The 23,880-nt window shown below is 40.1% G+C and overlaps 2 protein-coding genes across 2 annotated transcripts; one reads left to right on the forward strand and one right to left on the reverse strand.

The window, feature by feature from the left end:
- Positions 1-1,243: 1,243 nt before the first annotated feature.
- Positions 1,244-16,570, forward strand: LOC110092098 (homeobox protein ATH1). The gene is made up of 5 exons (XM_028699878.1): positions 1,244-1,318; positions 11,239-12,562; positions 15,303-15,658; positions 15,747-15,807; positions 16,273-16,570. Exons 2-5 carry the CDS (start codon positions 11,357-11,359, stop codon positions 16,396-16,398), a joined length of 1,749 nt encoding a protein of 582 aa, XP_028555711.1. The 5' UTR covers positions 1,244-1,318; positions 11,239-11,356; the 3' UTR covers positions 16,399-16,570.
- Positions 6,347-7,216, reverse strand: LOC110092130 (uncharacterized mitochondrial protein AtMg00810-like). Its single transcript, XM_020816527.2, has one exon. The coding sequence runs from the start codon at positions 7,214-7,216 to the stop codon at positions 6,347-6,349; it is 870 nt and encodes a 289-aa protein (XP_020672186.2).
- Positions 16,571-23,880: the final 7,310 nt, after the last annotated feature.

The raw sequence follows: 23,880 nt of genomic DNA on the forward strand, positions 1-23,880 counted from the left end.
TGCAATGTATTAAAAAGCAGCTATCTTTCTCTCTCCCCCTGCTCTCTTTGTCTTTCTACAACGAAGCAATTACTTTTTTTGTGGAGGAAAAGCAGATTACCTGAGAACAGCTGCCAAGAACAGGAACTTGCACAGAGATTCCAGATATTTTGGCCGTGATGATCATTGCTGAGAGAATGAGAGGTGGGAAGGAGATGAAGGGAAGGAATGGGCCCCCCTGCACGAAGGCTAATCAACCTTCTCTGCTCTGTTTTTCACTCCCTACTATTGTTTTAACCCTTCTTTTGAACTTAATTCAAAGTTTGCTCCGACAATGGCTTCTTACTCTTTTATTACCAGCTTTCTCTCTTCTTTTGTTTTTCAATCCTTTCTATATTTTTTTTAAATAATTTCGATTGCATGCACTTGATTGATAGGTGATGTACATCCTCTGTTAAAGTTGCTCTGACCCATTCCTTTAAATGCCATTCCTTTTTCCCTGTTCCGGTTCTGCTCTGCTTTTCTTTTTCCCGGGTTTTTGTCCCAAAAATGGAAATAAATCTTCTGATAGCTTTTTGGCGTGGATTTAGTTGATTGTGTGCCTTTGTTTATCCCAGAATTCAAAGGCACCCTTACTTTATGGTTCTGCTCTGTATCTTTGCGGAAAAGAAAATTTGAAATTTTGTTCAGAGGAATGATTGGTGTGCCGTTGAGCTTTTTTAACACAGTGTTCGTGATCAATCATGCCGTTGTGATAATCCATGATTCCATTCATGAAGCTCTGAAATGAATAACAAGGTAAGAAAACAATTCTCTTGTATGATCTTTGTGTTTAGTGCTGCGATTCAGTTTTCATCTTTCACTTTTCTGTTCATCAATCATGTAGAGATAAGAACCATTAAAAAAAACTTTCTTTTTTTTTTCCCCCTCTCTTTAAACTATATGCTTTTGTACTATAGCAGGCTTTGTGCAGTGAGGAAAGAAGACAACCCCACTACCCTGATGAGGCACAGTGAGAATCCCACTTATGCATACTATAGCTTTTGGCCTTTTACTCTTACGGAAGTGAGGATGCATTATTCTTCTGACTTATGGGGCCCTGAGATTTGTTTTTAGTGCTGGATGAAAAACCAATTCCCTGATCACTTGGAGAAAAAGAACATACTTTGCTATGAAGTAGATGCTATATAGTGTCAAAGTGATGGATAACTGATGAACTTTCTACTCTATTGTTCTCTTCTTTGTTTCTGGCTTGATGGGAAAACTTATATCTTGTAGGCCTTCAATGAGGAAAAAGAATAAGTTTCCTATTTTAGCAAATTCTGTGGCAAATAGGGAGGTATGTGTCTCTAATCTTTGTTTTGTTTTATATTTGTTCATTGATATGTTCTTGCTTTAGTGTTTGAGGAAGAATTTGGCTTCTAACAATCAGTTTGTTTACAGTTCAGGAATCATTTGAAATGTCTATCAGGTTTGTACTTAATGGCTTTGCTTGCAATGTAGATTGTGCAGGAATGGGCTGAAGTTACTGTATATTTCTTTAAAAATGTATTTTTAATGCTTACATTGCCCTCTATTTTCTTCCCCTCTTCAATTGAAGAATCCCCAAGAAGCATTTGGGTTGAATTAGGAAGATGTTAATTTATTTTGTTTAAATCATGGCGTCTATGTCATGTTTTTCTGTTCATGCAAGTGGACGTTGGTTTATGTGCTTTATAATTAACAGACAAGTCTCTCTCTCTCTCTCTCTCTCTCTGCTTGTTTATTGATAAATTGAATTGAATGGGCTCCATTCTCACCTGCAAACTAAATATAATGAATTTTACAAATTTTACTGGTTTATGCGGATGCTTTGTTCTTCTTCTTCCAGTAGAGCTCTGCTCTCAACCCTAAAAAGTTATTGCCTCTGTGATTTAAGAATCACCAAAATGTTATCTTTTTTCATGTGAGTGTCTTCCACGGTTTGATAAGTCTCTAATTTGTGCGAACTGGTGGCAATTTTTTTTTAGTGAAAACTTCTAGCACCATTATGTTTGAATGCTAGTTTTTATTTAATTTTTATGTTGAACATCTTGCTGTTTGAGTTCTAAAACCTTTCTCATGTTGCATTGACCTGTTTTTCTATTACATCCTGTTACTCAGAATGTTTGTGGTTAGTTTTTTGATAATGTGGAACCAAATTTTGTCATTGACAAAACATTTACAATAAATGGTTGAATCTCCTCTTTGAATATAAATCTTTGATTAATTCATTTTTGTGGGCTATGATGATATTTTGGGGATTTAATTTTAATGTAAAGAGTATGAAGGATTTTTTGTTGACTTTGAGAGATCTTTTATTTTTAAAGATCACATAACATTTGTAGGATCTTATAAAAACTTTTTTTTTGTTTCCAACTCATTACTTTTATTGCCACTATGAAAAGATTTGACATCCCACATGCCACAAGCAAATAGAGAGAAAAGGGAGAGAGAGGGGGGAGAGGAGTTGCCAATTGACAGAGCAAACGGAGGATGTTTTTTTTAGGTGATTGTAGGAGGGAGATATTTTGGTTCTTCAAGAAAAATAAGGTGTTGCTTGTCTGAATTCTATCAAAAGTAGAAGCTGTTGGCCATAGTAGAAAGAAGCTATAACAATAGAGAAGGAAGTGAGCAATAGTAGCAACACCTTCCTATGTTTAGCCTTCATATTTGTTTGTTGGTGGAATTTTGAAAACATATTTAAAAATATTAGTTTTCTTTGGGACTTAAAATTGAATTCTAAAATCGAATTGTCTCGTTAGAAAAAGTAATGTCGCTTTCAGACTAGGATCATTACACTATCTCACCTTCATAAATGATAGTAATGAAAAGTTATGAGTTCCTTTTATATAAAAAATATTTGACTTGCTCCCAAATTTTTATGATGTGAAAAATCTTAGGGGAGAATGAAAATAAATATGAAATCAAGTGCTTGCAATCAGAAACAATAGGGTCTATGAAAATAGAATTCAATAACTATTGTGCAACTGACTAGATTTGTATGGAGAGAATGATTGCAAGAACTAAAAAAATAATTAATGGGATGAATAGAACTCTCAATGAATGTGCAAGGAGCATGAGACTACATGCAAGTCTTCCCAATTCATTCTAAGTAGATGATGTAGTAACATAATTGTATATTTGATCAACCGAGGATTGTCCCTTGCACTCAACTTTCTGCTTTAGGAAAAAACCAGATAGGCAAGGATGCATATTTATCATGTTTGAAAGAGTTTTGCTGCCAGTCATATGTTTATGTTGGTCAAATCATTAGAGATTAATTTGACCAAAAATCTAAGAAGTGTTGCTTCATTTAATATGGTTAAGATGAGTTTAGCTATAGTTTTTTGGATAGTGATGGTGTGAAAATACCATTTTCAATGAATTTGTATTATACAAAAATAAGTCAAATACTACTATAAAAGACACTCCATTCTAGAGCATTTTGTACTAGAAGAGGTGTATATCCCAAAATAAAGACAAAATGTTATAAGAAACTCATGAGTAGCATGAGCTCTCAGAACACTTGTGGCCAAGTTAGAAGCTCATAAGGAACTCCCAGGCCAATTAACTATTATTCTACTTATTCACAAGCTTAAGTGCTATAACAAAGCCATTCATGAAAAGAATTTTGTTAAGTAGGAGTTTTATTGAAGGAAGAGATGTATTTTTATGAAAAAAGAACTTTTGAATATTGACTAAGGTGCCTAAAGATAAAACAATGTTACTGTGAGGTAGTTTTAGGATAGGTTGATCCTGCAAGTTATTTCAACAATATAAATGCTTATATATATGCATTGTGGTATTGTAGGCTGATGCATAATTTGGGGAAAATTGAATAAAAGCTTTAGGTTAGTTTTCCTCTTCTAAAATCTGTCATCCCTTCCCTCTCTCCCTCTTTCTTGCAAAAAGCTCATTAAGCTCTCAATAACTCCTCCCAATTACCTAACAAATGGTATCAAAGCCTCGTTGAGGCGATCGAGGAAGGAGGAAAGTGTTCTTGAGGTGAATCAAGAAAGGGTTTGGCCGTGGCAAGCATGTGGTACAGGCGATTCGTGTTTGCGGAGGCGGACCTGCTGCTTCTGGTTTCTAGGATGTGGCCAGAGCAGTGCAGGCTTGTGACATTCGCACGGAAGCAGTGCGGGCGGGCTAGAGTAGGCAGGTCTAACGCACGATGTGCACGGTGCATGGTGCAGGCAGGTAGGCCTGGAGTAGATGTTCGTAAGAACACGTGCAAACATCAAAGGCGCGAGCGGGCCATAACAAGGAAAGGTCGCGGGGGGTGCGGTTCAAGCGGGTTGTACGAGGTTCATGTGGTGTGTGGTGCAGGCGGATGTGTGAGGGGCAGACGTGGGCGTAAGGCACAAGCATGCACTGGTCTGAGGAAGGCTGCCACAAGCGCGGCCAGGTGTCGTATAGGTCAAATTGGCGGACTCATGCGGGTCGTGCATGAGCGCAGGTTTGTTGCATATGCATGTGAGCACAGGGGTCCGGAACATAGGCAGAGTTAGGTTGTCCGAATAGCTAGATGCACAATTTCGCAAGGGATCAGAGATTGGAGTCTGAGCTATAGATTCGGAGGTGATGCTTGGGCACAGGAGTGTGTTGAAGCATCAAAATCGAGTGCAAGACCGGTTGGAAGCAAGATCTTTCATTTATTGATTAAAGATTAGTCAAGATCTTTGAGGTGGAGTTTTCGGGTTAGATTGCGGGTTGATCGGCGAAAAGGGTCATTTGGTTGTTGTGTGTTGGAGCAGTGGTTCAAAACAAGCAAGATCAAGAACCTTGGGGCAATAGGTTGGTCGTGGACTTGGAATCGGATGTGTAGTGGGAGGTCGCAAGTTGGAGCACGCACGAGTGTCTGAGGAAGACTGACGAATCGCTGCTGGATCATGAGCTGGAGTTATTGATTGGAACATACGGTAGAGGCCTTTCACGAGCGAGATTGGGCCCTGTTCGGTGCGATTGCTCGTGGAGTTAGTGCAGGAAACCAATTAGATTGCAATAGGTGCATAGGTGGTTCTTTGATTGTAAAACATGGACCAAGATGGAGATTATGATGTGTTGGTCCAATTTTGGATAGATTGATCCTGCAAGTTACCACAACAATGTAAATGTCTATATATAGGCATTGTAGGCTGATGTATAATTTGGAAAAAATTGAATAAAAGCTTTAGATTAGTTTTCCTTCTCTAAAATTTGTCATCCCTTCTCTCTCTCTCCCTCTCTGTTGCAAGGAACTCCTCCCAATTTTCTAACAGTTATAAAATAAATTAATATTCAAAACAAAAGAGGAAAAGATAAACCAAAATGCACAAGACAGGGCTTTTGTTTTAAAGGCATTCCAACATAAATGAAGTATAGATTTTACAAAGATATTTTTTAAATTGTTAAACTAATGACTTTTTAGTAGTGTTGAGCATTGTATTAGTAGAAGAATTACATCTTGATTAAATAAGTATCACAATAACTTTCATACATTCTAACCTAGAGAAAGACATGTACGCGATTCATCTCAAAAGATTGGTTAAACATGAAAAATAAAGTCTTGTGTGAAAAAAAAATAGCTTTTTATGGTTTGTGACAAGAACCTCACCAGTTATACAAAAAACAAAACAGGTTTAGGAGTAGGATTAAATTTTGCAGATGCAACAACGATCACTATTACTATATTAAAGGAATAAAAAAAGATTGAATTATTATATTACTATATGAGCATAACATGTTTACTACAAGACTGATATTTAAAAGATCAATGATTTAAAGAGAGAACTATTGAGGAGGTTTAACATGAAATATATTGTGGAAGTCAAAAAGTTTAACGAGATAAAAATAGATCGCAAAAATGGCACATATACGTTATGTTTTTCACAACCGCAGTATACTGAAAAGGTGTTATACATGTTTTATATGACAAATAAATTGTAATTATGTTGCTCACTAACCGCTTGATATTATTTAAAGAATATATGCCATAAACTGAAGAGTAAAAGAAACACAAGTCTAAATTATCATACGTCTCAAGCTTCTTTTGGGACGGCTTTCTTGTTGCTTCTTAAAGCAGCTTTTTAGCACACAAAAAAATTATGTACTAAAAAGCTTCTTTAAGAAGCAGCAAGAAAGCCGTTTGTGACAAGAACTTGCATTAGCGGAGAAGCAACACAGGGAAACAGAGAGGTTAGCTAGAAAGTGAAATGAATTTCAAACATTCTTCTCATAACTTTTCCTTCTACTACTGTTTACATATATAGAAGAATGGAATGGTCACGTGATCCGTTAGATGGATCTTTCTGGAAGACGGCTGGAGCCTGCCGCCGCTGGTTGTAAAGAGTAGTGGGTAGATGTGTTAGTGTATTCTAACTGCCCCCTCAAATTGATTGTCTCTGGCAAGGATAGTCAGTTTGGTGCGAAGTTCTTGGAACCTGGAGGTAGGTAGAGGCTTTGTCAGGAGATCAGCGTGTTGAGCAATGGAGTTGATGTGTAGTACTTTGATCTCCTTGTTGTTAATGTGGTGACTAATAAAATGATAGTCAATCTCAATATGTTTAGTGCGAGCATGGAATATGGGATTTTTAGCTAAGGCTATGGCTGAGGTATTGTCGCAGAATATTTTTGTGGGTTGAGTTTGGGATGCATCAAATTCTCGAAGAAGTCTCCTAAGCCAGAGAATGTCCGATGTTGCCGCTGCCAGCGCTCGATATTCAGCCTCGGTAGATGACTTGGCGACGGTGTTTTGCTTTTTTAATGTCCATGAAATCAGATTTGAGCCAAGAAAAGTGCAGAAGCCAGTTGTAGATTTCTGATCAGTGTTGTCGGAGGCCCAATCCACATCGACATAAGTTGTGAGATCCAGATTGGTATGCAACGGAGGGAGTCCGTATGTAATTGTGCCTTGAATGTAACTGAGGAGTCTCTTCAAGGCTTGAAAGTCGCCCGGTTGTGGGTCGTGCATATGCTGGCAGATTTGGTTGGTAGCGAATGCAACGTCCAGTCTTGTGATGGTTAAATATTGGAGAGAGCTTGCTAGCTGCCTGTAGAGAGTTGGGTCATGTGACGGTTGAGTTGAAGCTTTGTGGGTTTGCGGTTTGAGAGAAATAGGAGTAGGAGATGGTTTACAGTTGAGGAAACCACTAGCTTGCAAGATAGCTTGGGCATATTGTTGCTGGTCAAGGAAGTGACCAGATGGGACTGGGGTGATTCTAATGCCTAAGAACATTGAAACAGGGCCGGGTTCTTTGAGGGAGAAAGCCTTTTTAAGATTTGCAAGGAACTACTAGATGAATTGGTTATCGTTACCGGTGACAAGCATGTCGTCGACATATATGAGTATGTATATGCGAATTTGGTCAACATTGTAAAATAAAAGTGAGGGATCAGACTTAGTGAATTGAAACCCTGTTTCTTGAAGATGGAGGTAAGTTTGGGATACCACTGCCTTAGGGATTGCTTTAGGACGCAAATGGCGTTGCGAAGCTGATAGGAAATACTTGAGTCCGCAAGTAACCCTAAGGTAATACTTGAGTTCGCAAGCAATCCTAAGCCAATCGGAAGAGCAAACAGCAGGAAAACAGCAGAATTTCTGCTGTGGACAGCAGAAAACTGCACTCAAACTGAGAAAACAGTGGGAAAAACTGGAATAAAACCAAGCCAATACTTGTATTCCACTGGAAGAAGAATCAAAACAGCAAAGATACAATAGTTCTTCAATTCGAGAGGAAGAACAACTCTCCACAAGTCTCTTGCAAACCCTAGAGCCCAAGCACACAATGAGATCTCAAACTTTTCATTCAAATTCAAGATGAGGACCTAATTCCCCCCTTTCCCCCTCTTTAACTCTCATCCCCATACAAAATCCCTAAACAGCCCTTCTATTCAAATTCCCCCCCCCCCTTTCCATTCAAATTTTCCCTCCAACCCTTGAATTAACTCCATGTGGGGCCCGCCTAGAGTAAGTAAGGACCGGAGGGGCCCGCCTAACAGAAGCTTGCATACGTGATTGGGAAATTGCTGATCAATGAGCCCTTGTGGTTGCCTCATGTAAACTTCTTCGTCAAGATCTCCATGGAGGAGGGCATTGGAAACATCCAGCTGGGTGATTTGTCAGGCGCGCTGATTTGCAATGACAAATAGTATTCGTATGGTTGGCATTTCGGCTACGGGACTGAATGTCTCATGGTAGTTGATTCCAGGTTGCTGATCAAAGCCTTTGGCCACAAGCCGTGCTTTGTAGCGATCAATTTGCCCAGTGGAATCCAGTTTTGTTCGTTAAGTCCATTTGCACCCCAAAATAAGATGTTGTGATGTAGGGGGACAAGGTACCACGTGCCCTGTCGGTGAAGGGTTTAAATTTCTTCGGTCATGGCAGCACGCCAGTTGGGATTTTTGTTGGCTTGAGTGAACGAGGTTGGGGTTATAGGATTTGTTGTGGTAGCTAGCATGTCGAATATTAGTTTGGGTTTAACAATTTCGAATTTGAGGCGAGTTAGCATTGGGTGTTTGGTTGGAGGTGGAGAGATGAGAATGGTTGAGTTGGACGAGGAGGAGTTGAGATCAGTATGGGGAAGGTTTGGTTGAGATGTTGTGGCTGGAGGGATGGGAGGTATTTTTGGTGAGGTGGGCTCGATAAAGATGATTTGAGGATCTTGGTGTATTTGTGGAGCTGAAATGGCTGAGATGGGAAGGAGAGGGAGAGGCGAAGTGTAGTTGTTTGAGGGTGAAGGTGGTGGATTGATATTGGAAGATTGATAGGGGAATATATGTTCGTGGAATACAACATGTCCAGAGACATTGGTTTTGTTGGTGAGAGGGTCAAAGCAGTTATACCCTTTATGGGTAGGAAAGTATCCAATGAAGATACCTTCGAGAGATCGAGGAGACAATTTGTTAGGTGCTTGGTGTCGTAACCATGGGAAGCATTGGCAACCAAACACGCGGAGATGATTATAAGATGGCTGGGAGTGATAAAGCAATTGGAACGGAATTTGGAGATTGAGTGCTTTGGTTGGTAGCCTATTGATGAGATAATTAGCGGTGAGCAAGGCGTCTGCCCAGAAGGAATGGGGTAGATGAGCAGCTAGTATAAGTGTACGAGTTGCATCAAGTATGTGACAATGCTTTGGTTCAGTAAGGCCATTCTGTTCAGGGGTATGAGGGCAACAGAATTGTTGAAGGGTGCCGTTGGAGGAAAGATATGATTTGAATTGTGTGCTTGTGTACTCGCCGCCCCCGTTGGATCGTTATGTTTTTATTTTGGTTTGAAACTGATTTTGACTTAGACTTATGAATTGCTGGAAATTTAGAGAAGGTTTTTTCTTTTGAGTTCATTAAGGATAGCCAGCAAAATCTAGTATAATCATCGATGAAGATGACATAATAGCAACAACTAGTGAGTGATGAAATTGGTGCAGGGCCCCAAACATCTGTATGAACTAACATAAACGGAGCTGAAACATTGTGTGAACTATTTGGAAAAGATAGTTTATGGCTTTTAGCCATATTACAAAATTTGCAAACGAAAGAGATGGGGGACATACATATAGAGGAATCTAATTTAGCTAGTGTATGTAATATTAGTTGATGTGGATGGCCCAGCCGATCATGCCAAGCTTTGTTTGAGGTCAGATTGGACCGGAGAGCTTAAGAACGTTTGTTGGAGATGGCAGCTGATAGGGGGTAGAGACCATCTCTGCTCCTACCACGAAGGAGGATTTGGTTGTCCTGTAGGTCGAGGATTTGAAACCCAGACGAATCAAAAGAGATGAAACAATTATTATCGAATGTTAGTTTGTGAATGGAGAGTAAGTTGTGAGATAGGGCTGGAACATGAAGGAGGTTGCGTAGATACAACTTACGATTGGATTGAGGTAAGGGAAGGATGCCGTCTCCGGTATGCTGGATGGGAAGCGTGCTGCCATTCACAATAGAAATCGAGTCTGACCCTTGATAGGGAAGCGGTTGATGGAGATTGGTAGCATCTGCCTTGTGATGGGACGAAGCGCTTGTGTCTAGTACCCATTCTATCTGAGGGGCAGATGATGCGTGAGAGAGCATGGCTCGAGGCGGGGCGGGAACGTAGTTTAGATTGCATCGGTGCCAGCATTGCGCAGCAATGTGCCCGACAGATTTGGCAGATTTTTCTGGGCGGGTTTGATGGATATGCAGTTGAGCTGGTATTGCCCGTGGTTCAATTGCTGGATCCTCTGCCGCGACTTGGGCAAGGATTGAACGTAGAGTTTCCTCTGCCTCGATTGGAACGGTTATTAGTGTAGAAGGCAGCATTGTCTTTGGACAATGTGGAGTCCTTGAGGAGCTGATTTTGAATATTGATCTCCTCGCTGCACAGTAGGGAGTAGAGGACCTCAAGCCTTATGGTAGTTTGGCAGGTTCGAATGGAAGTACATAATGAGTTGTAGGCAGTCGGCAATCCGTTAAGGATATAGTGAATGATGCCCTCAGAGTTACTCGAGATCCTGCAGCGGCGATGTTGTCTACTAATCCTTTGATTTGGGCCAAGTATTGTTGCATTGAGCTGTCTCCCATTGTAACGTTATGTAGAACGTTCTTGAGTTAGATAACTCTCGAACGGTTGGTGGGTTGTTGCATGTTCTCAAGAGTTTTCCAGATCTCGTGAGCTGAGAATAAATTGAGGATGTATGAGTATTGAGGGAGAGACGGTGAAGAAGAGTGCAGGGATTAAATTTTACAATCAGAAATTACATTAATAATATTTGGACACTATGAAGTTGATACTATGCTTGTTAAGGCTATAATCAAATATTCTCTTAATATTTTAGAAATTTTATAGTAATCATATCTAGCAAAAATTTCTGTAAGAATGCTATACTTTTTCTATCATTCATTTTGTATTATTTCAATATTCATCTTCAATCTTATGTGAAGAGAAATTCGTGATTTACCCCTCTGTTAATGTTTAGTGAAATATCTTATCTTTGTGCAATCATGAACGTAGGTGGATCTTACCTTATCACATAAACTTTTCTCTTGTATTTGTGAACTTTAATGTGTTCATCTACAAGTCTTTATTTGATTTTTTTTCTGAGCAAACCTTTTAGCTTACAGCTTCTAAATTCAGCATTCATAATTCCTTCATAAACAGCTATTCTTGTAATGTGGGTTTGTTTAAAAATAATGAGAAATATTGCCTTTCTACTTTTTCTTTCCACTTTTTTGAAAACTTCCCTGTAGATATTACAGCCTCAATTGTGTGTAATTGTGCAGGTTGGTCATATTTCTTGAGTTTTGAGAATTGCCAGAAGATAGAATGATTTAACTGTTTTGCCTGCTGTGCATTATCAGAGCAACTTCTGAGGACACCAAAAGGTCTTTGAATTTATTCATGATGGAGAATGATTTTTTCAATGCCTCTTCATCAGCTGCAGATCATAGTTATATGGCGGCCATGGATGGATTTAGCTCACAAATGTTTTCAGGTTCTATGTTTCCGTCCGATGTACCAGATCATGGCAATTGCAGGCAGATTATGCATACGGATTCATTATATCTTACATACCAGGAAGAAGGCCCAAATAGTGAACTGTATGCTCCTAATATGTCTCATATTACAAATGCTTCATTCAATGCCTCAATTGGAAATACCAACTTAAGAGAGAACCTCATGGGAACTTCTTTGTCTGCTGCTTCGCTTGCTGATCTTCTGTCGACAACCACTAGTTTGCGCGATAATCATACGACTTCATCCTTCTCTTTAGAGGATATGAAGAAAGTCATACCCATTGAAAGCTGCATTTCTCTAAATTCATCCGCGAAGATCTCAGTAAGCTCTGACTTTGGGCCGCAGGATCACACCGTATTCTTAGCATCTCAAAAAGGTGGTGGTGATTCGAATGGACAACGGAATTACAATATGTTGAATTGTAAATTGTATGATGAGCTTTCCAGGAATCAGTTTCCTTCAACTCAAACATCTAGCACAGTTCACCCATCTTATCTTGTAGGAAGCTTAGAGCAAGGTTGGATTTCCAACAGATCTACTCTGAGCTTTGATCTTTCTCATGGAAATGAGCTATCACTGAGTCTTGGCTCCTCTCAGCCTTCTGTCTTCAGCTTGGCAAATGGTGCAGACCAGTGCTCTGAAGTAAGCTATTCTGGCATGACACAAGTTATGTCTAGAGTTGGTAGCTCAATGGATGTAAATAAGATGCATAATCTTCCTCGAGATTATCAGAACTCATTTACAAATAGAGAGAAGCTTTCCTTGTGCTGTGGATCATCTCATATGCCTGTTCACTTTTCTCAAATGCTATCAGGATCGAGATATCTACTTGTTATTCAAGAAATACTTTCTGAACTTGCCAGTTATGCCACTGAAGATGTGGAAGAGGTTGATGATTCACTTGGTGATAGTGTGGCTGAGGCAAAGAGGTCTTCTTCCAGCTGCTCCATTGTGAATGGATTTACAGCAACTGGCTCTAATGGCTTGCCATTTTGTTCAGGAGAAAATGAGCAGGAACAACAAACAGACTTCCAGCTGCAGGAGCAAAATAGTACAAGAAAATATGAACTGATAAATATGCTTCAGATGGTATGAGGTTTCCTGTTTTCCTTTATTTTCTCAAGCAATAACAAATAGTCTTTTTCACATAAGACATTTTCTCAAATAATATCTAGTAGTCCTTTTCACAATAGATTTTTATTTTTCCATCATCTCATTTCCCCTATCTTTCTCTTCACCAATTTAGCCATTTTTTGGCAAATCTAATTATTTAAAAACTAGATGTTATTATCAGACTTTTATTGAATTTGCTCGATCTGATTTTGTCTGACTGCATATGGTTGTTGAAATTTAGCCCTAATTTAAAATTATGTTGTGTGGATCAATGAAGTATATTATGTGTGTTCATTTGAAAGAAATTTAATAGCAATATATCATATGAGAATTATGATTATTGTGGATGTTAGAAAGAAACTCGTAACCTAATTGTTTGTGTGCTGGATATCCGTACAATGCTAAGACGAGGCAATAGAGTTAGATTTTCTCATCTTAGCCTTGTACGGATATCCAACACACAACACCAATATTAAAGTTCTTCCACAAAGGACACAAAAGAGAGATCAAGTACATAGATAACATCAACATCATCTTTGGTTCAACATGTTACTTGGTTTGGCTAGAATGAAACCTACACCCATTATTTGTATCTTATACAATACTTCTTTAGATCCCATGCCATGCAAATTGTACCAAACATCAAATTATGGAGTCATTTTTAATAATTCTCCTCCTTGATTCAATATTTTAGGGCAAAATATGGATCTCCTTTAAGACTTATTTAAACTGAGTATTTTAAACTCCCAAATTCATTGAGGGTTTAATCACCATTCAATCTCAATAAAGTCAGTTAATTCTTGAACTGAACATCTGCGAAAGACCTTTGAATCACTACTATTGCGTGCAAAAGGTATTCACTGCAATTGAAAGCGGACCTATCTTTGAATTCTTTAACATCCAAAGTGATTTTCCCCTTAAACTCTTAAAATTCCAAAGGAATGATCTATAGCACTATGACGAGTTGTGCAATATAAGATTGGTTCATTTAATTATCTCCTAAAGTCTTCCCATCAACCTATTCAAGTTCTGGTTCCACAACCTTCCTATCAGTGCTTAAAATCCAAGTACACCAGCTCTCAATAAAAAAAGGCCCAAAGGAACCCTCACAAATAGGCTTAATCTCATAGCTTTTACCTTTCAAGAACACCCCAATTGCCAGCTTAGAGATCTATCTTTTATAGCCACCTAGCACATTCTCGCAAATTTAGGTCGAACGCTTGAATCTTGAGAACTCCTATGAGTGATTCATGTGGTTGGCTCATAACCCAAAGAAGAATCATAAATGTTTTATTCCCCTTGCACACATAACAAGGGTGGTGACTTTTTTTGTTTGTTTATGAGGGTGGTAACTTAATCCTTTATCTCAAATGCTAGTAGTCTGATCTCATTAATTCTTATATTGAATATATCATGGTATATGGATTCTATGCAATACTTCTTTAGATTCGGTGCAATGCATGTCGCACCAAACAACAAAAATATTGAGTCAGTTTTAATGGAAAATATGTAATTATTTCAAAGGCTTAATTCAACCAAGATTAGGCGTAGCAACTTAAATTGAATCATAAATACATCATTCACAATTTTACGGGCCCAAATTAATAATTATCCTTGGTGCTAAAGCTTTCGTAATATTGGAGATAGAATTTAACTTTTCAGTTTTGTATGAATATACATCATACATAAATAATAGTCAAGAGATTGTGTTATGGGGTGACTGTAATTATGATATCGTAGTCGGATGATGGTGGTTGGAGGACCGTAGTTAAGAGATGATGGTCGAAGGGACATAATAGGACAATGACAATTTAACAATGGAGGTTGGGAAATGGCATTTCGACGATTGTGCTTAGGCGGCGGAGGTCCAATGATGGTATTTCAATGTCAGCAAAGGGGTAGTGGTTTGGTGGGAGCTTCAAGGATTCTTCAAGTCTGTGAGCTCTCTTGAATCTTAAGCCAATGATCCCCATCATGTAAGAAGCGGGGTCATATTTATAGATTTTAAGTGTGGATGCCCAATACATATATTCAAAATCCAAAACAATTCATCTTATTGATTTCCTTAATTATAGATTATTCTTTTAACATTTAAGTGTCTTAATAATTTTCAAATTAAGTGATCTAGAGCTCATTGGATTCGTCTTGTCAAGACGCTCGATTTGACTATAAGCATGCAATACCTGAAGATCTATTATTCCTCCAATTAACATCCCAAAGTTTTCAACTATGCTTTAAGTGTATTACTTGTTTATTTGGACTCAAATCAGATCATTTTTTGTGTATAGAAGTTCATCTCATTGACTTGTTCTATTTATCTACAAGTTTTCCCGGATTTGGAGTTCACATGCTCTTGAATTTTTGAAAGTTTTCAATTCAAATATATGTTGATAATCATGCATAATCAAGTTGATCTTTTACGACACATCAATCCTATCAATGACATGCAAGTAATTAAAACTTCTACAGTTTTTAGTCATGCTAAACCAGGCTAGGCATTGGAAGATCTGCATTCTCAATGTTTTCTAATGCCTTAGCAGGTACCTAGAGAGATTATATGCTCGAATGATTTGATTTGCTTTATCCACCCAGTAAAGTAGATGCAATCCAATAATTAAAACCTCAGATAAATATAATCAGCTTCTAGCCAAGTTATCATGTACAATTCTTCTCTTAATTTTTTGTTATACAGAAACTTTGTTCATTAAACTTACAGGTTGACCAGAGGTTCACTCAGTGTGTCGATCAGATTCAAAATGCTGTTTCAGCTTTCCATTCCGCAACAGCCACAGGGTGTCATCTGCCTGCCCAGTTTGCTCTCAGCACTATATCCAGCTTTTATAGAGCTATCAGGAAGAAAATTACTGGTCAGATTGCTTCATTCAGTCAAGAATCGAGCTTTGAATTCATGAAAGAGAAAGAGAGAAGCTTTGAAACTTCTTTCATCCAAAGACAGTGGGCTCTTCAGCAGCTAAAGAGGACTGATCAACCATCATGGAGACCACAGAGGGGTCTACCAGAAAAATCAGTCTCAGTTCTTCGCGCTTGGATGTTTCAGAACTTTTTGCATCCGTGAGTTGCCTCACAAAAATTCTTTAAATTTCATGATAATATTTTCTTTATATTTGTTTTAATATATGATATTTGTCAATAATTTTAGGTACCCTAAAGACAATGAAAAGCAATTGTTGGCACTTAAAAGTGGACTCACAAGGAGTCAGGTAAGCCAAGCCAAATATGGAGAATGTTCTTACTATTCTTTGGTTTAGTTTTTGTAAGTAAAATATTTGTGAGTATCAGCTAGTTTAGTTGCTGATAAAATTCTTAGAAGTTACCCACCGTTGCTTACCTTAGTTGGTGGGCGAGTACGGTTGAGAACCCTCCAACCCGTGCTAGAATCCCCTCGAGTGGCACCGCCTCTTAAGTGAGACTCAATCAAGTGCGGGCCAGGAGATTTCTGGGGTGGGTGCCTCTTCTAGGTCAGCTGAGGATTAGTCATGCCGTCAAGCGCCTTTTCTGGGGTGTGGCAGCGCGTGGATACTCCGTTCCAAAAAAAGTCTTAGAAGTTGTTGACAAGATCCTAACATCAAATCTCGATTACATCTGATTAAAATATGGTTTTTCTCACTAAATTAGACTTCATTGTTCACCATGTATCCATCTCTATCCTTTCTTTGTGGTTCCAGGTCTCAAACTGGTTTATAAATGCACGAGTTCGGCTCTGGAAACCCATGATAGAAGAAATGTATTCTGAAATCAACAGAAAGAACCGTGCTGAAGAAGGATCTAGCAGCCTACACAGAAACCATTGAAACAGATCAAGCCAAGGTAGTCTGCAACAATCTACCTTCTTCTTCCTAAGAACATTTTAGGAAATATTTTTCATTATTCCAAACTCTCTTTCTGGTGTTTAGATCATGAAATCAGCTGAAGAAGGCTTGCAAATTGTACTTCACTTGTTTTCCTCCATGTTAAATGTTTAAGGTTGAAGCTTCTAATTCCATTATATGTATTCAAAATGTAACCTTTGTTGTATATCTGTAAACTTGGCCAACTTTGTTATCTTTCTATTTTCATGTGTTCATGGAAAAGCAGATTAGAAAAGTTTCTACATGATTGGAAAAGTCTGAACTAGTCTTTTAGCAGCAAATGTAGCTCCTTTTGTTTTTTCTATTGATTCGCTTTCCGAGACCTTAGAACTTGTAATTTTGATGAATTTGTATAGTTTATTGCATCGTTGATCATCCCCAGAATCTGCTGTGTCGTTAGCTCTGGAATGCTCTCTTCCAGTTCAGATTTGGAGGTTAGTGTCGATTTGGATTAAAATAAAAGCTGGTTTATAAAATTCTTGAGGTAAATAGATAGAGATTGTATATTACAGCATGGGAAGCATTCTATGAGCAAATCAGTCGAATTCTCATTTGAATTTACTAAATAAAAATTATTTTTAATACTTTATAATTGAGTCTTTTTAAGGCTTATCTCTACTTTTATTTCCATAGGTTGAATCTAATATATTTGCTCTCCTAATAAGATCGTAAGAAGGTCGGGATTTTATGTGACGAAACCGGCCTTTTTTACACTTCTTAAAGTGACTTTTTAGTACAAAAAAATTGATTTTTTACAAGAAAGCCGCTTTGAGAAGTGGTAAGAAAGCCATCATAAACGAAGCCTAAATCATCCGAGGTGATTCTAATCTTATTAACTATTTCATGTTTGTCTCTTAAATGTAAAGCCGCTCATTTGAGGGATACTTTTCTATCATGTAAAAGGCTTGATGCATTTCTTCATTTCAACCCGCCAACATGAATTCTGTTAATAATAGATCTAAGAAATTTAAAATGTGCACTATTTTTAATGATTTGATCTGTAATAATACACCAATATATTTATTGATGTAGCGGCACCCTGGAGAAGAACATGAAAGGGAAAAACCAATGTAACAGTAACAGGGGAAAAGGAATTATCTTCTAATTGTTCTCTGTCTCATTCCTTCACTATAGCGGGTTATATACGCCAATGATACTTGGCTACATGAGCTACTAACTAAAGTGGAGCAACACAAAAAGAGATGCAGTACTATGTGTAACTGAAAAAGGTGAATAACAGAAATTATCAACTAGTGGTAGTAGTGGCTCATGGGGTAGACAGTTAGCATCCACATGGCCGGGCATAAGGAGACGACCACGTCAATCCTCCCCCCTTCGGAGAAGCTCGACTGCGACGAGATAGCTATAGGCTGATCACCATCTGGTGGATGATAATTGTAGATGTCGGCGACATTGAATGTGGAAGATGTCTGAATGTCTTGCGGGAGGTCAATTACATATGCGTTGTCATTAATTTTGTGCTTGATTGGAAAAGGGCCGATTTTCCTGGGACTGAGTTTTGAATATGTTCCTTGCGGATACCGTTCTCGACACATTCGTAGCATCACTAGATCACCCACAGTAAATGTCTTCCTTCGCCAGTGGAGATCGGCGGCTTGTTTGTACTTAACAGTTGACTCCTAAAGTTTTTTCTTGACTGTCTGTATAGTCTCTTGAGCTTGGGTGATTGTCTTCTAGACTGAGGTGCGAGTGTCTTTTGGCAAGATAGTGAGATCTACCAATTGATTGGGTTGTTTAGTATAAACTATTTGAAAGGGGCTGTAACTCGTAGATTGATTAAACATAGAGTTGTAAGCAAACTCGGCATGACTAAGGAGCACTTCCCATCTCTTAGGATTATCTTGCACAAGACAACGCAACATATTGCCAAGAGTCCGGTTAACAACTTCGGTTTGGCCATCTGTTTGGGGGTGATACGCCGAGCTTAGCTTGATGTCGGTTTGCAACCTTTTCCATAGCTCCCTCCAGAAGTGGCTGACAAATTTGACGTCACGATCCGAAGTCAAACTGTGAGGCAACCCATGTAGCCGGTTGATCTCTTTAAAGAAGAGTTGGGCGATGTTAATGGCGTCGAACGTCTTCTTGCACAGGATGAAAATGCGCCATCTTAGAAAACCGGTCGACGACCACCATGATGGAATCAGCTCCTTTCTTCGTGCGTGGTAGTCCCAACACAAAATCGAGTGATAAATCTTCCCAGATAGAATCGGGTATTGGAAGTGGTAGGTATAAGCCAGTATTTTGGGCGTTACCTTTATAGCTTTGGCAAACATATCACTTCTCCACAAATCTGGCCACGTCTTGACGCAAGTGTGGCCAGTGGAACCGGGATTGTAGCAATTCATAGGTTTTGTCTCTACCAGTGTGAGATGATAACCCCCGCAGTGGAGTTCTTTAATCAATTGCGGTCTCCAGGATGACTATGGGATGCAAAGGCTGTTGCCTTTGAACAAGAATCCATTGTAGATGGTATAATCATGCTGCGGTTGTCCCGATTGGCAAACAGGCCAAACTGAAGCAAAGTCTTTATCCTCGGCATACAACTCCTGCAACTACTGAAAATTAGTGATCTCCGTTTAAAGGTGTATTAATAATGCTGATCGGCGGCTCAGAGCGTCAGCTACCCGATTCGTTCGTCCCATCTTGTGCTTGATCACAAAACTGAACCGTTGGAAGAAAATGATCCAACGAGCGTGCATTCTATTGATGTTCTTTTGACTGTTGAGGTACTGCAAGGCCTGGTTGTCACTGCAAAGAACAAAATTCCGGTGGAGTAAGTAATGTTCCCATTGCTTGAGCGCCCTTACTACGGCATACAATTCCTGCTCATAGGCAGACCACCGCTGGTGAGTAGAACTGAGCTTCTCGCTGAAGTATTCAACAGGCTTCCCCTCTTGGGAAAGAACAGCTTCAATGCCAACGACTAAAGCATCGGTATCCACTTGGAACGGTATGTCGAAGTAAGGGAAAGCTAAGATCGGAGCTGAACTGAGAGTTTTCTTTATTTGCTCAAAACTCCTTTGTTGTACAAGTGTCCACGAAAATGGTGTAGTTTTTTAAAAAAAATTGTGATTGGAGCCATAATGTCATTGAAATTCTTAATGAACCTCTTGTAATAGTTGGCCAGGCCGTGGAAGCTCCTTACATCAGTCAAAGATCGGGGAACAGGCCAATCCCGAATGGCTGAAACTTTCTGGGGTGCCGTTTGGATGCCTTCAGGAGTTAATATGAAACCCAGGAAGTTGATGTTGGTGACGCCTAGCTCACATTTCGGTAGATTTAGAAACAGTTGATTGCTGCGGAGCGTCTCCAAAATGGACCTCAAATGATTCAAGTGATCTAATAAGGTAGAACTAAACACCAAAATGTCGTCAAAGTATACTATACAACATTTATCTAAATAAGGCTTAAGAATGTCATGCATAAGGCGCATAAATGTAGAGGGGGCATTGCAAAGCCCAAAAGGCATAACCTTCCATTCGAAGAGGCCATCTACCGTTTTAAAAGCCGTCTTCCATTCATCCCCCGGTCGGATACGAATTTGGTGGTAGCCGCTCCTCAAGTCCAGCTTGGAGAAGATAGCCGAGCCTGCGAGCTTATCTAGAAGATCGTTGATTCGTGGAATTGGGAACCTGTATTTGACGGTGATGCGATTAATGGCCCTGCTCTCTTACACATGTGCCACTGCCCATCTTTTTTTGGAACAATCAATATCGGGACGGCGCAAGGACTCAAGCTGGGTTGGATGAAGTGTTTATGCAGTAGCTCTTGTACTTTTTCCCTCAAGATAGCGTGTTCCCGTGGACTCATGCGATAATGTGGAAGATTGGGCAGAATAGCACCTGATATGAACTCAATTTGGTGCTGGAGAGTTCACATATGAGGTAATGTCGGGGGCAATTCAGGGATGGTTATGTCCCCATAATCCTCAATAAGACTCTGGACCTCTGGATACTGAGATTGAGCAGGCGGTCCTGGTATATCATTAGCAATCAAGGCTAATACCGTAGGATTCATATCCTTGAACTGGAGAAGTGCTTGCCCGGAAATAAGGCGGGCCACCGTGAAATTACTGGCTTCTGCTTTGCCTTGGTATAGCGAGGTTGGGAGCAGCTTGATCTTTTTGCCCTTCCACTCAATGGTGTAGGAATTATCTCGACCGTCATGAATTGCTCCGCTATCGAATTGCCAATGCCTACCAAGGATCAAGTGGCACACGTCCATCTCTATAACGTCACATGTTAATTGGCACAAATAACTCTTGCCAATTGTAAATGTGATTTTGCAAAATTCAGAAAATAGTGAAGTCTACACCTTCTTTACCCAACTAATTTTGAATGGGTTCGGATTCTTGGAGGTTTTTATCTACAAGGCTTGAACGACGGCCTTCGAGAGGATATTCTCGGTACAGCCACTATCAATCACTACATCGCACACCTTGACATTGATCGTGCATTTGGTGTGGAGCAAATTGTTCCTTTGAGTCTCATTCAGCTTGCGTGGGGCTAACAGTATCTTTTCCAGCACGCCCAGGATAGGCTCCCCCTCATCAGCTACCACTTCCTCAATGGAATCTTCCTGTTCTTCCCCCACTCCGAATTGACCCGTCTCTTCTTCCCCCTCCATGAACTGCGCTTGATGCCTAGTTGGGCATTCATTGGACTTATTGCCCGGTTGCAGACATCTGAAACACTTGATGGCGGCAGGTTTAGCATACGGGTTGTCCCGACCTTGAGCTCTAGGCCTAGCTAACGGCTTAGCTTCTGCCGTAGGAGTGCTCACTTGAGCAGGAGAATTCAGAGAACCCTTCGTCTGTGGGACAGCCAATTTGGATGAGGTCGCATAACCTTTTTTCAGCGAACGTCTGGTAATTGACTGACGGTATGGTCTTTGAAGTTGTGCTTCCGCTTTGAGGGCAAAATTTACGGCCTGAGATACATACCAAACTGAATTAAGTTATAATTTATCTTGGAGTGACTCCTTCAACCCGCCAATGTAGCGAGCTACCATCTGATTCTCAGATTCAGCAAGATTGTTGCAGGCGCTAAGCCTGTAAAATTCTTCAGTGTATTCACTAACAGATCGCTGCCCCTGTCTACACTGCTGGTATTGAAGATATAGCAGTTGTTTGAAATCCGTAGGTAAGAATTGTCGTCGCAGCAACTGCTTCATGTGGTGCCAATTACGGATCAGACCTCACCCCTCTCTCTGTCTAGTTTGACATAGCTGCATCCTCCAGGCGTTGGCTCCTCCTTTGAGCCGACAAGCAACATATTTCACTTGCTTATCTTGATTAACCTCCATGTAATCAAAGAAATTGTCTAACGCTCCTTCCCATTCCAAATAATCTTCAATATGGAGTCTACCGTCAAAAGTAGGAATGTCCAATTTCAGTCGGAAACCTTCATGTTCCCTCCGATGCGGCTGGCCGCGCCTGGTTCGATTGGGTATTGGACGATGGCCGTCTACATCAGAATCGAAATATTCTTGTTCGGGACGGTCATCGCCGTCCAAATCTGAGAACTCTGGAAAAGAGCTGGTGCCTGTCTGGGCATCGGATTAATGAGTCCTGGAGCTCTGTGGCCTGGTATGGCTGCTGGAACCACAGGACGAACTACTGGAATGGAAGCCGTCCTTATTTGCCGCAACTCATCTCGCATTTCACCTGCAAAACGAGTGAAAACATTCGTAAGCTCATCCAATTGCTTGGAGGTATTCTGTTGCGTCTCCCATAACGCCTCCAAACTACGATCGTCGTCGAGTCTGGGCTGGCTACTTCCTTCGGCCATGCTATTGGAGCCTCGCTCTGATACCAGAACTGATGCAGCGGCACCCTGGAGAAGAAGAATCTGCAAGGGAAAAACCAATGTAGCAGTAACAGGGGAAAAGGAATTATCTTCTAATTGTTCTGTCTCATTCCTTCATTATAGCGGGATGGATATATATGCCAATGATACTTGGCTACAGGAGCTACTAACTAAATTGGGGCAACACAAAAAGAGGTGCGGTTCTATGTGTAACTGAAAAAGGTAAATAACAGAAATTATCAACTAGTGGTAGTAGTGGCTCCTGGGGTAGACAGTTAGCATCCACATGGCCGGGCATAAGGAGACGACCACGTCAATCCTCCCCCCTTCGGAGAAGCTCGACTCCGACAAGATAGCTATAGGCCGAACCTTGGACCTCTTAGTTGGAAGCCTAAGCTCTCAACCAATAGGCCAAGGGGAGTTGTGTCCTGGGGTAGACAGTTAGCATCCACATGGCCCGGAAAAAGGAGACGACCACGTCATTTATTAATTTATAATAATAGTTTGATTTTTTTCTTAAATGAAATTTGGATTGTTTGCCATTATAAGTTCCCAACAATAAATATTTTAATGTGCTTTGATTTAAATTATTGTCTATTTGGGAACTAAATTAGAACATGCACCTAAGTAGTGCAATAACAGATCTTGGCACGATTATTGATGCTGACCAGTTGCAGCCATTAAAATATATTTAGGCGTGAAATAAGAGGAGAATATAATTTAGCTTCAAAATTTGATGAGAAAATTTGTACTTAAATTTTATTTAAATTTTAATATCTCTAAGGCCTATTTCTCACACACACACACACATATATATATATATATATATATCTCTAGCTATTTTAATGTGCCCACTATTTTTTTACTGCACACACTCACAGAATCGAACGTTGTTCTTGATACGTCATGTAAAAATTAACTTGATCGGGCACGAATCTCGAGGCAAAAATCAAGTTAGAAACTTCAAAAATTAAATCCGGGAACACCTGAACTCCAATTTTAGCGAGCTTACAGTCAAACTGAGCGTCTCGGAAATACAAATCCAACGACACCAAATTCGACACAATACGAGTCCAAATGGGTCCAAATCATGGATCCGAAGCGCTGTCGGAAGGTTCAAACCACTATTTGAGTTACCAAACGAACTCCGATTTTGACGAGCTTATACTCGAATCGAAGGGCTCGACGAGACAAATCCAACGAGCCCAAGATCATAGAATTCCGACATCACTAAGGCCTTCAAATGTCCAATGAACGGTGCATGATCGTAGGATTCAATATCGGCCGTCCATTGGACCACTCCCTATTCGCCCCTGATCTCATGCCTATTTACGGGCCATGCCACTCCAGAAAATCTATAAATAGAGCCCTCATTTCTCATAAGAGGGGGATCCAAGCAAGAGAAGGAAGAGGAGGAAGAAGCTCCTCCTCGACCACCGCCGGAACCTCGCCGGACCACCGCCGAAGCCTCGCCGGACCACCGCTGAAGCCTCGCCGGACCACCGCCGGAGCCTCGCCGGACCACCGCCGCAGTTTCTCCGCACCACCATCTCAAGGCCCGACGTTTAGGCCCGATGTTCAGGCCCGACGTTCTACT

Source organism: Dendrobium catenatum, unplaced genomic scaffold, assembly GCF_001605985.2.
Source record: "Dendrobium catenatum unplaced genomic scaffold, ASM160598v2 fragScaff_scaffold_1400, whole genome shotgun sequence".
Taxonomy (NCBI): Eukaryota; Viridiplantae; Streptophyta; class Magnoliopsida; order Asparagales; family Orchidaceae; genus Dendrobium; species Dendrobium catenatum.